The sequence below is a fragment of the Salvelinus fontinalis genome, chromosome 11, assembly GCF_029448725.1.
Source record: "Salvelinus fontinalis isolate EN_2023a chromosome 11, ASM2944872v1, whole genome shotgun sequence".
Taxonomy (NCBI): Eukaryota; Metazoa; Chordata; class Actinopteri; order Salmoniformes; family Salmonidae; genus Salvelinus; species Salvelinus fontinalis.
In genome coordinates, this window is record NC_074675.1 from 57151411 (window position 1) to 57168590 (window position 17180).

The 17180-nt window shown below is 48.4% G+C and overlaps 2 protein-coding genes across 6 annotated transcripts in view; both read right to left on the reverse strand.

The window, feature by feature from the left end:
- The window catches only part of LOC129865995 (F-box only protein 41-like), a 63961-nt gene that overhangs the window by 45561 nt on the left and 1220 nt on the right, over positions 1-17180 (reverse strand). For 2 of the 5 annotated variants that reach the window (XM_055939124.1, XM_055939125.1), the window contains exon 2: positions 3136-3979. In XM_055939124.1, the coding sequence (XP_055795099.1) occupies positions 3136-3950 (815 nt within the window). In that variant the 5' untranslated portion in view covers positions 3951-3979. Of the gene's footprint in view, positions 1-3135; positions 4072-17180 lie in introns of those variants that run through there. The other 3 variants (XM_055939127.1, XM_055939128.1, XM_055939126.1) reach the window with 2 other exon arrangements.
- Positions 4942-17180, reverse strand: part of LOC129865997 (uncharacterized) — a 13135-nt gene continuing 896 nt past the window's right edge. Inside the window, exons 1-2 of the mRNA XM_055939129.1 lie at positions 14571-17180; positions 4942-11203 (exon numbers count right to left, since the gene is read on the reverse strand). The exon at positions 14571-17180 is cut by the window's right edge and continues 896 nt beyond it. Of these exons, the coding sequence (XP_055795104.1) occupies positions 14791-16011 (1221 nt within the window). The 5' untranslated portion in view covers positions 16012-17180 and the 3' untranslated portion in view covers positions 4942-11203; positions 14571-14790. The remainder of the gene's footprint in view (positions 11204-14570) is intronic.

Consider the following 17180-nt stretch of genomic DNA (forward strand, 5'->3'; position numbering starts at 1 on the left):
ATACCACAATACAACAGTAGACATGGGACTACACATACCACAATGCAACAGTAGACATGGGACTACACATACCTTAATGCAACGGTAGACATGGGACTACACATACCATCATGCAACATACCTGGGGGGTTGGCATGTTTAGGGTTAGGGTGATACGTCGTATCATTGGGGGGTTGGCATGTTTTCACAGTAACCTGTTGTTTTCGGCGCAAATTTGATTTGATTTGAGGAAGGTCTCTACACATGACCATGGACCACGGCAGGAAGGTCTCTACACCCGACCATGGACCATGGCAGGAAGGTCTCTACACCCGACCATGGACCACAGCAGGAAGGTCTCTACACCCGACCATGGACCATGGCAGGAAGGTCTCTACACCCGACCATGGACCATGGCAGGAAGGTCTCTACACCCGACCATGGACCATGGCAGGAAGGTCTCTACACCCGACCATGGACCATGGCAGGAAGGTCTCTACACCCGACGATGGACCATGGCAGGAAGGTCTCTACACCCGACCATGGACCAGAGCAGGAAGGTCTCTACACATTACCATGGACCATAGCAGGAAGGTCTCTACACCCGACCATGGACCATAGCAGGAAGGTCTCTACACCCGACCATGGACCATAGCAGGAAGGTCTCTACACCCGACCATGGACCAGAGCAGGAAGGTCTCTACACATGACCATGGACCATAGCAGGAAGGTCTCTACACCCGACCATGGACCATAGCAGGAAGGTCTCTACACCCGACCATGGACCATAGCAGGAAGGTCTCTACACCCGACCATGGACCATAGCAGGAAGGTCTCTACACCCGACCATGGACCATAGCAGGAAGGTCTCTACACATGACCATGGACCATAGCAGGAAGGTCTCTACACCCGACCATGGACCATAGCAGGAAGGTCTCTACACCCGACCATGGACCATAGCAGGAAGGTCATACTTGGATATGGTCGCATCAGGTTTACACTCAAAGGGAATTCCTCGTCTGCCAGGAAATACATATGGGCTTGGTGTTTGGGTCCCAGGTAAGACCTATGGGCTTGGTGTTTGGGTCCCAGGTAAGACCTATGGGCTTGGTGTTTGGGTCCCAGGTAAGACCTATGGGCTTGGTGTTTGGGTCCCAGGTAAGACCTATGGGCTTGGTGTTTGGGTCCCAGGTAAGACCTATGGGCTTGGTGTTTGGGTCCCAGGTAAGACCTATGGGCTTGGTGTTTGGGTCCCAGGTAAGAACTATGGGCTTGGTGTTTGGGTCCCAGGTAAGACCTATGGGCTAGGTGTTTGGGTCCCAGGTAAGACCTATGGGCTTGGTGTTTGGGTCCCAGGTAAGAACTATGGGCTTGGTGTTTGGGTCCCAGGTAAGACCTATGGGCTACACATACCATCATGCAACAGTAGACATGGGACTACACATACAACAATACAACATTAGACATGGGAATACACATACCATCATGCACCAGTAGACATGGGACTACACATACCATCATGCAACAGTCGACATGGGACTACACATACCATCATGCAACAGTAGACGTGGGACTACACATACCATCATGCAACAGTAGACATGGGACTACACATATCATCAAGCAACAGTAGACATGGGACTACAGATACCACAATACAACATTAGACATGGGACTACACATACCATAATGCAACATTAACATGGGACTACACATACCATAATACAACAGTAGACATGGGACTACACATACCATCATGCAACAGTAGACATGGGACTACACATACTACAATACAACATTAGACATGGGACTACACATACTATAATACAACATTAGACATGGGACTACACATACCATCATGCAACAGTAGACATGGGACTACACATACCATCATTCAGCAGTAGACATGGGACTACACATACCACAATACAACAGTAGACATGGGACTACACATACCATCATGCAACAGTAGACATGGGACTACACATACCACAATACAACAGTAGACATGGGACTACACATACCTTAATGCAACGGTAGACATGGGACTACACATACCATCATGCAACAGTAGACATGGTACTACACATACCATCATGCAACAGTAGACATGGTACTACACATACCACAATACAACAGTAGACATGGGACTACACATACCTTAATGCAACAGTAGACATGGAACTACACATACCACAATACAACAGTAGACATGGGACTACACATATAATCATGCAACAGTAGACATGGGACTACACATACCATAATGCAACAGTAGACATGGGACTACACATATCTTAATGCAACAGTAGACATGGGACTACACATACCACAATACAACAGTAGACATGGGACTACACATACCACAATGCAACAGTAGACATGGGACTACACATACCTTAATACAACAGTAGACATGGGACTACACATACCATCATGCAACAGTAGACATGGGACTACACACACCTTAATACAACATTAGACATGGGACTACACACACCTTAATACAACATTAACATGGGACTACACATACCATCATGCAACAGTAGACATGGGACTACACATACCATCATGCAACAGTAGACATGGGACTACACATACCATCATGCAACAGTAGGCATGGGACTACACATACCACAATAGAACAGTAGACATGGGACTACACATACCACAATACAACAGTAGACATGGGACTACACATACCACAATACACCATTAGACATGGGACTACACATACCATAATGCAACAGTAGACACGGGACTACACATACCATCATGCAACAGTAGGCATGAGACTACACATACTACAATACAACATTAGACATGGGAATACACATACCATCATGCAACAGTAGACATGGGACTACACATACCATCATGCAACAGTAGACATGGGACTACACATACCATCATGCAACAGTAGACATGGGACTACACATACCATCATGCAACAGTAGACATGGGACTACACATATCATCATGCAACAGTAGACATGGTACTACGCATACCACAATACAACAGTAGACATGGGACTACACATACCATAATACAACAGTAGGTTTCTGCTTGACTTGTGTTGTATCATTCTTATGGCTGCCGTATGTAGACATTATGAAGCATTATAAACATGTTATGAAGAGTTATAATCACTCACTGCTGCTTGCGGCACAGCTCCTGCTCCTTCCCCTGCAGGTCTCTCTTCAGAGTGGCCATCATCTCCACGGAAACCGCCACCTGACGGGAGAGATGGGACGCCTGGTCCTCCAGCTCCTCCTTCTCCTTCTCCAGCCGTGCCGCATCCCGCCTCTCATGCTCTAACTCCGCCTCTCGACGCTCTAGCTCCGCTCTCAGACAGCCCACATGCTGGGACACCCTCTCCTCCACCTCGGCAAACGTCCTGGCGATACTCCGCTCCACCCCCAGCCTCTCGTCAAGCCCCAGCCCCAGAGTGAGGCTCTCGTCCAGGCAGAGCCCAAACTCCAGGCCCAGGCTTGGCCCCAGCCACCGGCGGCCTAGGCCTCTCAGCCCCAAATCAGGCAGGCTGTCTCCCCTACAGCCAGGCAGGACCAGGGCCGTGGTGCTGTGAGGAGGTGCAGTAGAGGAGGAGGTAGCTACAGTACCAGCAGAGCAACCAGGACCAGAAGACCCTCCTCCCAGGTCTCTCCTGGTCAACATCTCAATGAGTAGCTGAGTGGAGGCAGAGGAGGATGCTAGATCCAGGCAGGCCAGGGGGAAAGGGAGTCTCTCCCTCTGCGAGTCCAGGACGGGGTGCTCCGGCTGGGCCATGGCGTGGGGGAGGAGTGGGAGCAGGGTTCCTGGGCTGGAGCTCCTGGCGCGGGCCTGAGACAGAACCAAGAGGGTCTCGTAGGTGTGTCGGCTGACCAGGTGGGACCGGAGGGCAGGTACGCTGTCGAAGCGCTTGTCGTCTCCGCAGCGAGGGCAGAAGTACGGGAGGTCACATGATGCCATCGCTTCCGCCGGACTACCCTGGGCATCACCTCGAACAAACCCGGGGATAAGAGGTCAGAGGTCAGGGGATAAAGTCAATCAGTGGTGTGTCCAGTGCTCTCTACTAACCCTAACCCCTAACCCTAACCCTAACCCTAACCCTAACCCTAACCCTAACCCCTAACCCCCAACCCTAACCCTAACCCTAACCCTAACCCCTAACCCCTAACCCTAACCCTAACCCTAACTCTAACTCTAACCCTAACCCTAACTCTAACCCTAACCCTAACCCCTAACCCTAACCCCTAACCCTAACCCTAACTCTAACCCTAACTCTAACCCTAACTCTAACCCTAACTCTAACCCCAACCCCTAACCCTAAGCCTAACCCCTAACCCTAACCTTACCCCTAACCCCTAACCCCTAACCCTAACCTTACCCATAACCCTAACCCCTAACCCTAACCCCTAACCCCTAACCCCTAACCCTAACCCCTAACCCTAACCCCTAACCCCTAACCCTAACCTTAACCTTAACCTTAACCCCTAACCCTAACCCTAACCCCTAACCCCTAACCCTAACCTTACCCCTAACCCTAACCTTACCCCTAACCCTAACCCTAACCCTAACCCCTAACCCTAACCCCTAACCCCTAACCCTAACCCCTAACCCTAACCCCTAACCCTAACCCTAACCCCTAACCCTAACCTTACCCCTAACCCCTAACCCTAACCCCTAACCTCTAACCCTAACCCTAACCCCTAACCCTAACCCCTAACCCTAACCCTAACCCCTAACCCTAACCTTACCCCTAACCCTAACCTTACCCCTAACCCCTAACCCCTAACCCTAACCTTACCCCTAACCCCTAACCCCAACCCCAACCCCTAACCCTAACCCTAACCCCTAACCTGACCCCTAACCCCTAACCCTAACCTTACCCCTAACCCCTAACCCTAACTCTAACCCTAACCTTACCCCTAACCCCTAACCCTAACCCCTAACCCTAACCTTACCCATAACCCCTAACCCCTAACTTGCAGAACAGAATACAGAGCATCAGGATCATGGCTAGGAAAAAAACTGTCTACTTTCATCGCTCTGTTTGTCTGTCAGATGACAACTCTGTCCTGTACAACCTAATGGGAAGGGTGTGTGTGTGTGTGTGTGTGTGTGTGTGTGTGTGTGTGTGTGTGTGTGTGTGTGTGTGTGTGTGTGTGTGTGTGTGTGTGTGTGTGTGTGTGTGTGTGTGTGTGTGTGTGTGTGTGTGTGTGTGTGTGTGTGTGTGTGTGTGTGTGTGTGTGTGTGTGTGCGTGCGTGCGTGCGTTTGTGTATACACATGAGAATCAGTTTCAGATGGGGTTCACAGAGAGAGAGCCCTGTGTCCACTTTACATACATCATCTCTATAATCAATAATTCATGTCTGGAGTCTATTAACATCAGAACTGAATCCATATGTCCCTATACTATGTAGGTCACTCTCAAAACAATGTGAATCCATATGTCCCTATACTATATAGGTCACTCTCAAAACAATGTGTGTCATTAAAAATTCATTAAAATAAAGCACTCAGTGATTAACTACACCTCTCTCTTAACTTTGTCTCTCTCCAGAAAGAAACAGGAAAGAGAGAAAGAACGAGAGGGAGAGGATCAGACAGGGGAAGAGCGGAGAGGAGGGGGAAGGAGAGAGGTCAGAGAGAGGAGGAGAGGAGGAGAGGAGGAGAAGATGGAGGAGAGGGAGGTAGAGGTAGAGGGAGGAGAGGGAGGTAGAGGGAGGAGAGGAGGAGAAGAGGGAGGAGAGGGAGGTAGAAGGAGGAGAGGGAGGTAGATGGAAAAGAGGGACGTAGAGGGAAGAGAGGGAGGTAGAAGGAGGAGAGGTGGAGAAGAGGGAGGAGAGGGAGGTAGAAGGAGGAGAGGGAGGTAGAGGGACGAGAGGGAGGTAGAGGGAGGAGAGGGAGGTAGAGGGAAGAGAGAGAGGTGGAGGGAAAAGAGGGAGGTAGAGGGAAGAGAGAGAGGTGGGGGGAAGAGAGAGAGGTGGGGGGAAGAGAGGGAGGTAGAGGGAGGAGAGGGAGGTAGAGGGAAAAGAGGGAGGTAGAGGGAAGAGAGGGAGGTAGAGGGAGGAGAGGGAGGTAGAGGGAGGAGAGGGAGGAAGAGGGTGGAGAGGGAGGTAGAGGGGAAAGAGGGAGGAAGAGGGAAGAGAGGGAGGTAGAGGGAGGAGAGGGTGGTAGATGGAAGACAGGGGGTAGAGGATGGAGAGGGATGTAGAGGGAAGAGAAGGAGGTAGAGGGAAGAGAAGGAGGTAGAGGGACGAGAGGGGGGTAGAGTGATGTGGAGACTGATCTGTATCAGGTAGAGTGATGTGGAGACTGATCTGTATCAGGTAGAGTGATGTGGTGACTGATCTGTATCAGGTAGAGTGATGTGGAGACTGATCTGGGTCAGGTAGAGTGATGTGGAGACTGATCTGTATCAGGTAGAGTGATGTGGTGACTGATCTGTATCAGGTAGAGTGATGTGGAGACTGATCTGTATCAGGTAAAGTGATGTGGAGACTGGTCTGTATCAGGTAGAGTGATGTGGAGACTGATCTGGGTCAGGTAGAGTGATGTGGAGACTGATCTGGGTCAGGTATAGTGATGTGGAGATTCTTTGTTCCAAATGACACCCTATTCCCAATATACACTGAGTGGACAAAACATTAGGAACACCTGCTCTTTCCATAACATAGACTGACCAGGTGAATCCAGGTGAAAGCTATTATCCCTTATTGATGTTACTTGTTAAATCCACTTCAGTCAGTGTAGATGAAGGGGAGGAGACAAGTTAAAGAAGGATTTTTAAGCCTTGAGACAATTGAGACATGGATTGTGTATGTGTGCCATTCAGAGGGTGAATGGGGCAAGACAACAGATTTAAATGCCTTTGAACGGGGTATGGTAGTAGGTGCCTTTGAACGGGGTATGGTAGTAGGTGCCTTTGAACGGGGTATGGTAGTAGGTGCCTTTGAACGGGGTATGGTAGTAGGTGCCTTTGAACGGGGTATGGTAGTAGGTGCCTTTGAACGGGGTGTGGTAGTAGGTGCCTTTGAACGGGGTATGGTAGTATGGTAGTAGGTGCCTTTGAACGGGGTATGGTAGTAGGTGCCTTTGAACGGGGTATGGTAGTAGGTGCCTTTGAACGGGGGTATGGTAGTAGGTGCCTTTGAACGGGGTATGGTAGTAGGTGCCTTTGAACGGGGTATGGTAGTAGGTGCCTTTGAACGGGGTATGGTAGTAGGTGCCTTTGAACGGGGTGTGGTAGGAGGTGCCAGGTGCACTTGGTTTGAGTGTCAAGAACTACAACGCTGCTGGGTTTTTCCACACTCAACAGTTTCCCCGTGTGAATCAAGAATGGTCCCCCACCCAAAGGACATCCAGCCAATTTAACACAACTGTGGGAAGCCTTGGAGTCAACATGGGCCAGTATCCCTGGAGTCAACATGGGCCAGTATCCCTGGAGTCAACATGGGCCAGTATCCCTGGAGTCAACATGGGCCAGTATCCCTGGAGTCAACATGGACCAGTATCCCTGGAGTCAACATGGACCAGTATCCCTGGAGTCAACATGGACCAGTATCCCTGGAGTCAACATGGACCAGTATCCCTGGAGTCAACATGGACCAGTATCCCTGGAGTCAACATGGACCAGTATCCCTGGAGTCAACATGGACCAGTATCCCTGGAGTCAACATGGACCAGTATCCCTGGAGTCAACATGGGCCAGTATCCCTGGAGTCAACATGGACCAGTATCCCTGTGGAACGCTTTCAACACCTTGTAGAGTCCATGCAACGACAAACTGAGGCTGTTCTGAAGGCAAGAGGGGGAGGGCTGCAACTCAATAGTAGGAAGGTTTCCTGAATGTTATGTACACTCGTTGCAGTGCACTACTTCTGACCAGAACCCTATGGTTAAAAACTGGTGCAAAGGGCAAAGGGTGCCATTTAGGACGCAAGCAAAGAGTCAGGCTATTTAAAAGCAAAAACTCTGCAGTCTCTCTCTCTCTCTTCCTCCCTCTCTCTCTCTCTCTCTCTTCCTCTCTCTTCCTCTCTCTTCCTCTCTCTCTCTCTCTTCCTCCCCCTCTCTCTCTATCTTTCTCTCTCTCTCTCTCTCTCTTCCTCCCCCTCTCTCTCTATCTTCCTCTCTCTCTCCTCTCTCTCTCTCTCTCTCTCTCTCTCTCTTCCTCTCTCTCTCTCTCTCTTCCTCTCTCTCTCTCTCTTCCTCCCCCTCTCTCTCTATCTTCCTCTCTCTCTCTCTCTCTCCCATGAGGTTGGAGAGAGGAGAATGAGGGGAGTGAGGGGGAGCATGTCGATGCCGATGTCATCTCCTCCAAACCTTTAGTGACGGCTGGGTGAGCAAAAAGAAAGAACTGCTCTGCCTCTCTCTCTCTCTCTGCCTCTCTCTCTCTCTGCCTCTCTCTCTCTCTGTCTCTCTCTCTATGCCCCTCTCTCTGTCTCTCTGTGTCTCTCTGTGTCTCTCTCTCTCCCATGAGGCTGGAGAGAGGAGAATGAGGGTAGTGAGGGGGGAAGGGAGTGGGGGGGAGCATGTCGATGCCGATGTCATCTCCTCCAAACCTTTAGTGACGGCTGGGTGAGCAAAAAGAAAGAACTGCTCTCTCTCTCTCTCTCTCTCTCTCTCTCTCTCTCTCTCTCTCTCTCTCTCTCTCTCTCTCCTTGTCTCTTTCTCTGTATCTCTCTCTCTCCTTGTCTCTTTCTCTGTGTCTCTCTCTCTCTCTCTCTGTCTGTCTCTCTCTCTGTCTCTCAATTCAATTCAATTTGCTTTATTGGCATAATGTAACAATGTACATATTGCCAAAGCTTACTTTTGATATTTATAATATGAAAATAATAAAAATCAAAATTGTCAACGGTACAACAGTAACAACAATAACCAAGTGTCAAAATAACCAACACATTCAACAATAACAATAAGCATCCAGTAGAGTACATGTGCAGGTTGATTGGTCTGTCAGACACTGTCCCTCATCTTATGGCAGGCAGCAATGTAGTGCGCTGCCAACCCACAGCTCTCTGCGTCCTCCCCCAACAGGACGGGTAGCCTACTCTCATCAGAGAGGTCTTCAAAACCTTGAATAAGGGTTTCAAATTTGGGGAAATGACACTCTCTAATTGTTTTATATTTTTGACATTTTGTCAGGAAATGCAGCTCCGTCTCAGGTTCTGCTGTGGTGCAGTGGTTGCACAGCCTTTCCTCTACAGGGAGCCATGTTTTCCTGTGTCTACCCTTCTCAATGGCAAGGCTGTGCTCACTGAGCCTGTACTTTGTCAAGGTTTTTCTAAGGTTTTGATCAGTAACCATGGTCAAATATTTAGCCACGGTGTACTGTCGATTTAGGGCCAGATAGCACTGCATTTTGCTCTGTGCTTGTGCTTGTGTTTCCCAATAAGCAATATAGTTTTGTTTTGACTGTGTTGTAATTTGGTTTATTCTGATTGATTCGATGTTCTGGTCCTGAGCCTTCAGTGTGTTAGTAGAACAGGTTTGTGAACTCAGCCCCAGGACCAGCTGGATGAGGGGACTCTTTTCTTTGCTCAGCTCTTGACATTGCAGGGCTTGGTAATGATATGAGAGGAGGTCACTGTATTTTAGATGTTTCCTAAACTTAATTGGTCTTCTTTAACTTTTTATTATTAGTGGATATTAGCCTAATTCTGCCCTGCATGCATTGTTTGTAGTTTTCCTCTGGACATGTAGGAGAATCTTACAGAACTCTGCATGCAGGGTTTCAATGGGATGTTTGTCCCATTTGATGAAATCTTGTTTTGCAAGTGGACCCCACACCTCGCTGCCATAAAGTGCAATTGGTTCAATGACACATTCAATTAGTTTTAGCCAAATTTTAATAGGTATTTCAATTTAAATTAGTTTTTTAATGGCGTAGAATGCCCTCCGTGCTTTCTCTCTCAGTTCATTCACTGCCTCATTAAGGTGTCCAGTTGAGCTTATTTTTAAACCTAAGTAATTGTAGTGTGTGCAGTACTCTATATATTTTGTACCAATTGAGAACTTTGGTCTAATTCCCTGAGATCTTGATCTTCTCTGGAAAATTGTTATTTTAGTATTTTTGTGGTTTACTGCCAGGGCCCAGGTCTGGCAGTACTGCTCTAGCAGGTCCAGGCTCTGTTGTAGGCCATGTGCTGTGGGTGACAGCAGGCATAGGTCATCTGCGAAGAGTAGGCATTAAACCTCTGGATTGTGGAGACTAACACCAGGGGCTGAGGATTTATCTAGAATAGTGGCCAATTCGTTGGTGTAAATATTGAAGAGTGCAGGGCTCAGATTGCAACCCTGGCGAAAGCCCTGCATCTGGTTAAAGAATTATGTTCTTTTCTTGCCAGTTGTAATGCTGCATGTATTGCCAGTATACATTGATTTAATTATGTCATGTTTTACCCCCTACACCACTTTCAATAACTTTGTAGAACAGTCCTGTATGCCAAATAGAATCAAATGCTTTTTGGAAGTCGATAAAGCAAGCGTATATTTTGGTATTATTTTGGTGGACATGTTTATCAGGGTGTGTAGATTGTAAATATGGTCATGCAATGTTTTGGTATGAATCCAATTGGGCTATTATTCAAGACATTGGCTTATTAAGGAAGTGTAGAACTCTTACATTTGTAATACTACAGAAAACCTTCCCCAGGTTCACACAAATGCCTCTGTAATTGTTAGGGCCAAATTTGTTTTCCGTTCTTAAAGATTGGGGTTGTGAGTCCTTGATTCCAAATGTCAGGGAAATAATCTACACTCAGGATGAAATTAAACAGTTTTAATATAGCCAATTGAAATGTTGCACTAGTGAGTTTGAGCATCTCATTTAGGATGCCATCAGGTCCGCATGCCTTTTTAAATTTGAGAGCCTGAAGTTTCTTATAGAGCTCCTGGTCAGTAATTGGGGAGTCCAGTGGATTTTGATTGTCCTTTATAGCTTTTTCTAATCCATCCAACTTCTCATGAATTTGGCGTTGTTCTGCGTTTGTGTCAGTTTGAACGGTGTTGTAGAGTGTTTTAAAATGGGTTGTCCATATGTCACCATTTTGTATCGCTAATTCCTCTTGTTTAGATTTCTTTAATTTTTTCCAATTTTGCCAGAAGTTGTTTGTTTATGGACTCCTCAATTAGTGTCAGCTGCTTTCTGTTGATTTTTTGGCTCTGAGTGTTACGTTTATAGAGTTTAAAGTCTCACAGTAATGAAGGCGTAATTCACCTGTAACAGTCCTGACCTATTTATGTTAGTTTTTATGTGTTTTTGGTCAGGGCATGTGTTTTGGGTGGGCAGTCTATGTTACCTGTTTCTATGTTGGTTTCGGTTTGCCTGGTATGGCTCTTGATTAGAGGCAGGTGGTTTGCATTTTCCTCTAATCAAGAGTCATATTTAGGTAGGGCATTATCACTGTGTGTTTGTGGGTGATTGTCTCCTGTGATGTCTTCGTGTCGTTATCGATGTTATTCACTTTCGGAGCTGTTTGGCTGTTCGTTATGTTTCGATGTCCGTTCCTGTTCGTGAGTTTACGTTTGTCTATGTAAGTTTATGTTCAGGTTGCGTCAACATCGTTTTGTTATTTTGTAAGTTTTGAAAGTGTTTTGTTTTGTTTAGTCTACGTCGTATTTGTAATAAAAATGGCTTATTTCCCTGACTCCGCATTTTGGTCCGAAGATCCTTCTCTCCTCACCTCATCTGAGGATGAGGAGAGCGACAGCTATAACAGAATCACCCACCAAAATACAGAGACCAAGCGGTATGGGAGAAATGCTCGACGGAGCAACAAGGACTTTTGGACTTGGGAGGAGATCCTGTCTGGTAGAGGACCCTGGGCGCAAACTGGAGGAAATCGCTGCTCTCGTGAGAAGAGTGAGGCAGCCACAGCCCAGGAGCGCTGGTATGAGGAGGCAGCTAGGAGACGTGGATGGAAGCCGGAGATTCAAGCTCGTAACCGGAATTATGAGGGGACACGTCTTGCACGGAAGCCCGAAAAGCCCGTGAGTAACTCCCAAAAATTTCTTGGGGGGGGGCTAAGGGGTTGTGGGCCAAGGGCAGGTAGGAGACCTGCGCCCACTTCCCAGGCTAACCGTGGAGAGCGGGAGTACGGGCAGACACCGTGTTACGCAGTAGAGCGCACGGTGTCTCCTGTACGTGTGCATAGCCCAGTGCGGGTTATTCCACCTCCCCGCACTGGTAGGGCTAGATTGGGCATTGAGCCAGGTGTCATGAGGCCGGCTCAACGCGTCTGGTCTCCAGTGCGTCTCCTCGGGCCGGCATACATGGCACCTGCCTTACGCATGGTTTCCCCGGTTCGCCTGCATAGCCCAGTGCGGGCTATTCCACCTCGCCGCACTGGCAGGGCGACCGGGAGCATTCAACCAGGTAAGGTTGGGCAGGCTCAATGCTCAAGAGAGCCAGTACGCCTGCACGGTCCGGTATTTCCGGCGCCACCTCCCCGCCCCAGCCTAGTACCTACAGTGCCTACATTACGCACTAGGCTACCAGTGCATTTCCAGAGCCCTGTTCCTCCTCCACGTACTCTCCCTATAGTGCGTGTATCCAGTTCAGTGCCTCCAGTTCCGGCCCCACGCACTAAGCCACCTGTGCGTCTCCTAAGTCCTGTACACACTGTCACTTCTCCCCGTACTAGTCCTGAGGTGCGTGCCCTCAGCCAGGTGCCACCAGTGCCGGTACCACGCACCAGGTATAGAGTACGCTTTGAGAGTTCAGTGTGCCCTGTCTCTGCTCCACGCACTAGTAGGAGGGTGCTTATCATTAGCCCGGTGCCTCCAGTTCCGGCACCACGCACCAGGTCTACAGTGCGCCGTATCCGGCCAGAGCCATCCGTCTCCCCAGCGCCATCTGAGCCATCCGTCTCCCCAGCGCCATCTGAGCCATCCGTCTCCCCAGCGCCATCTGAGCCATCCGTCTCCCCAGCGCCATCTGAGCCATCTGTCTCCTCAGCGCCATCTGAGCCATCTGTCTCCCCAGCGCCATCTGAGCCATCCGTCTGCCAGGAGCCTGCAAAGCCGCCCGTCTGCCATGAGCCTGCAAAGCCGCCCGTCTGCTATGAGCCTACAGAGCCGTCAGCCAGACAGGAGCCGCTAGAGCCATCAGCCAGACAGGAGCCGCTAGAGCCGTCAGCCAGACAGGATCTGCCAGAGCCGCCAACCAGACAGGATCTGCCAGAGCCGCCAACCAGACAGGATCTGCCAGAGCCGCCAACCAGACAGGATCTGCCAGAGCCGCTAACCAGACAGGATCTGCCAGAGCCGCCAGCGAGCCATGAGCAGCCAGAGCCGTCAGTGAGCCATGAGCAGCCAGAGCCGTCAGTGAGCCATGAGCAGCTAGAGCCGTCAGAGAGCCATGAGCAGCCAGAGCCGTCAGAGCGCCATGAGCGTCGTGAGCCGTCAGCCTGCCATGAGCGTCGAGAGCCGTCAGCCTGCCATGAGCGTCGAGAGCCGTCAGCCTGCCATGAGCGTCGAGAGCCGTCAGCCTGCCATGAGCGTCGAGAGCCGTCAGCCTGCCATGAGCGTCGAGAGCCGTCAGCCTGCCATGAGCGTAGAGAGCCGTCAGTCTGCCATGAGCGTCGAGAGCCGTCAGCCAGCATGGACCTGCCAGAGCCGTCCAAACAGGACCTGCCAGAGTCCTTCAGCCGGGATCTGCCCCTTGTCCCGGTGTTGCCCCTTGTCCCGGTGCTGCCCCTTGTCCCGGTGCTGCCCCTTGTCCCGGTGCTGCCCCTTGTCCCGGTGCTGCCCCTTGTCCCGGTGCTGCCCCTTGTCCCGGTGCTGCCCCTTATTCCAGTGATGGTCCTTATCCTGGTGCTGCCCCTTGTTTTTGTGCTGCCCCTTGTCCCGGTGCTACCCCTTGTCCCGGTGCTGCCCCTTGTTCCGGTGCTAGCTGATTATTTAGGGGAAGGTAATGTTTGGGTGGTCAGTGGTAGGGGTAGACAGAAGAGGGGAGTGACTATGGTGGTATGGGGACAGCGTCCGGAACCGGAACCACCACCGTGGTCAACTGCCCACCCGGACCCTCCCCTGGACTTTGTGCTGGTGCGCCCGGCGTTCGCACCTTGGGGGGGGGGTACTGTAACAGTCCTGACCTATTTATGTTAGTTTTTATGTGTTTTTGGTCAGGGCATGTGTTTTGGGTGGGCAGTCTATGTTACCTGTTTCTATGTTGGTTTCGGTTTGCCTGGTATGGCTCTTGATTAGAGGCAGGTGGTTTGCATTTTCCTCTAATCAAGAGTCATATTTAGGTAGGGCATTATCACTGTGTGTTTGTGGGTGATTGTCTCCTGTGATGTCTTCGTGTCGTTATCGATGTTATTCACTTTCGGAGCTGTTTGGCTGTTCGTTATGTTTCGATGTCCGTTCCTGTTCGTGAGTTTACGTTTGTCTATGTAAGTTTATGTTCAGGTTGCGTCAACATCGTTTTGTTATTTTGTAAGTTTTGAAAGTGTTTTGTTTTGTTTAGTCTACGTCGTATTTGTAATAAAAATGGCTTATTTCCCTGACTCCGCATTTTGGTCCGAAGATCCTTCTCTCCTCACCTCATCTGAGGATGAGGAGAGCGACAGCTATAACATCACCATTATTTGGGTCTCTGTGCTTTTGGTTGGATAGTGGTCTAAGTTTTTTCCTTATAATTTTACAATCTGCATCAAACCAGTTGTCATCTGTGATCTTTTTTGTTTTGTTTTTTATCAATTTCAGTTGTGCTTCTTTTGCCGTTTTGCCTGAATATATAGTTGATGTTTTTTGATACTAGATTGTATTGTTGATGTTTAGTACTGCTAGATTGATGCCTTCTTAACTGTGAGTGAATGTGGGATCCAGAAAGTTATCTAAGAGTGTTTGTATATTTTGGTTCCAGGTTGCTTTCTGGTATTCTTCTGTGCTGTTTTGGGCCCATCTGTATGAATATCTGATGTTATACAGCTTACTGGGCTGTGAATGTCTGATGTTATACAGCTTACTGGGCTGTGAATGTCTGATGTTATACAGCTTACTGGGCTGTGAATGTCTGATGTTGTACAGCTTACTGGGCTGTGAATGTCTGATGTTATACAGCTTACTGGGCTGTGAATGTCTGATGTTATACAGCTTACTGGGCTGTGAATGTCTGATGTTATACAGCTTACTGGGCTGTGAATGTCTGATGTTGTACAGCTTACTGGGCTGTGAATGTCTGATGTTATACAGCTTACTGGGCTGTGAATGTCTGATGTTATACAGCTTACTGGGCTGTGAATGTCTGATGTTGTACAGCTTACTGGGCTGTGAATGTCTGATGTTATACAGCTTACTGGGCTGTGAATGTCTGATGTTATACAGCTTACTGGGCTGTGAATGTCTGATGTTATACAGCTTACTGGGCTGTGAATGTCTGATGTTATACAGCTTACTGGGCTGTGAATGTCTGATGTTATACAGCTTACTGGGCTGTGAATGTCTGATGTTATACAGCTTACTGGGCTGTGAATGTCTGGTTGTTTCCATGTCTGTTCTTTTGAGGAACAACGTAATTTGGCTGTGATCAGACAGAGGTGTTAGTGGCTTGACAGTGAATGAGCTGAGAGAGAAAGGGTCAATGTCTGTTATCATATAGTCTACTGTACTGTGGCCAAGAGCTGAGCAATAGGTGAATCTCCCCAGAGTCCCCTCGTAACCTACCATTGACAAAGTAGAGACCCAGGCTTCTACAGAGCTGCAACAGATCCCTTGTGTTTTTGTTGATAGTGCTGTCACTGTTGTTTCTATGGGGGAGATTAAGACAGTTAGAAACAGTAAAAAAAACTGTCTCTCTGTCTCTCTGTCTCTCTGTGTCTCTCTCTCTCTGCCTCTCTCTCTCTGCCTCTCTCTCTCTCTGTCTCTCTGTCTCTCTGCCCCTCTCTCTGTCTCTCTGTGTGTCTCTCTCTCTCTCTGTCTCTCTGTCTCTCTCCCTCTCTCTCCCATGAGGCTGGAGAGAGGAGAATGAGGGTAGTGAGGGGGGAAGGGAGTGAGGGGGGAGCATGTGGATGCCGATGTCATCTCCTCCAAACCTTTAGTCACGGCTGGGTGAGCAAAAAGAAAGAACTGCTCTGCCCCTCTCTCTCTCTCTGTCTATCTCTCTGTCCGTCTCTCTCTCTCTGTGTGTGTGTGTGTGTGTGTGTGTGTGTGTGTGTGTGTGTGTGTGTGTGTGTGTGTGTGTGTGTGTGTGTGTGTGTGTGTGTGTGTGTGTGTGTGTGTGTGTGTAAAACCCCTCATACTAGCTAGATACCCTCTATAGCCTGTTGTCTACTCCTTACCATTCCAGCAGTCATAATCCACAGAACTCACCAACACAATACATAGGCTACAATACATAGGCCACAATACATAGGATACGATACATAGGATACAATACATAAGATACAATACATAAGATACAATACATAAGATACAATACATAGGCTACCCACAAAATGGGAGGCAAAAGGAATGGGATCTTTGTAAAGATAGACAGTTGGAGGGATTTATCGATGTAAAGATAGACAGTTGGAGGGATTTATCGGTGTAAAGACGGACAGTTGGAGGGATTTATCGGTGTAAAGACAGACAGTTGGAGGGATTTATCTATGTAAAGACAGACAGTTGGAGGGATTTATCTTTGTAAAGACAGACAGTTGGAGGGATTTATCGATGTAAAGATAGACAGTTGGAGGGATTTATCGATGTAAAGATAGACAGTTGGAGGGATTTATCGATGTAAAGACAGACAGTTGGAGGGATTTATCGATGTAAAGACAGACAGTTGGAGGGATTTATCGATGTAAAGACAGACAGTTGGAGGGATTTATCTATGTAAAGATAGACAGTTGGAGGGATTTATCGATGTAAAGACAGACAGTTGGAGGGATTTATCGATGTAAAGATAGACAGTTGGAGGGATTTATCGATGTAAAGATAGACAGTTGGAGGGATTTATCGATGTAAAATAGACAGTTGGAGGGATTTATCTATGTAAAGATAGACAGTTGGAGGGATTTATCTTTGTAAAGATAGACAGTTGGAGGGATTTATCTTTGTACAGATAGACAGTAGGAGGGATTTATCGATGTAAAGATAGACAGTAGGAGGGATTTATCGGTGTAAAGATAGACAGTTGGAAGGATTTATCGATGTAAATATAGACAGTTGGAGGGATTTATCGATGTAAAGACAGACAGTTGGAGGGATTT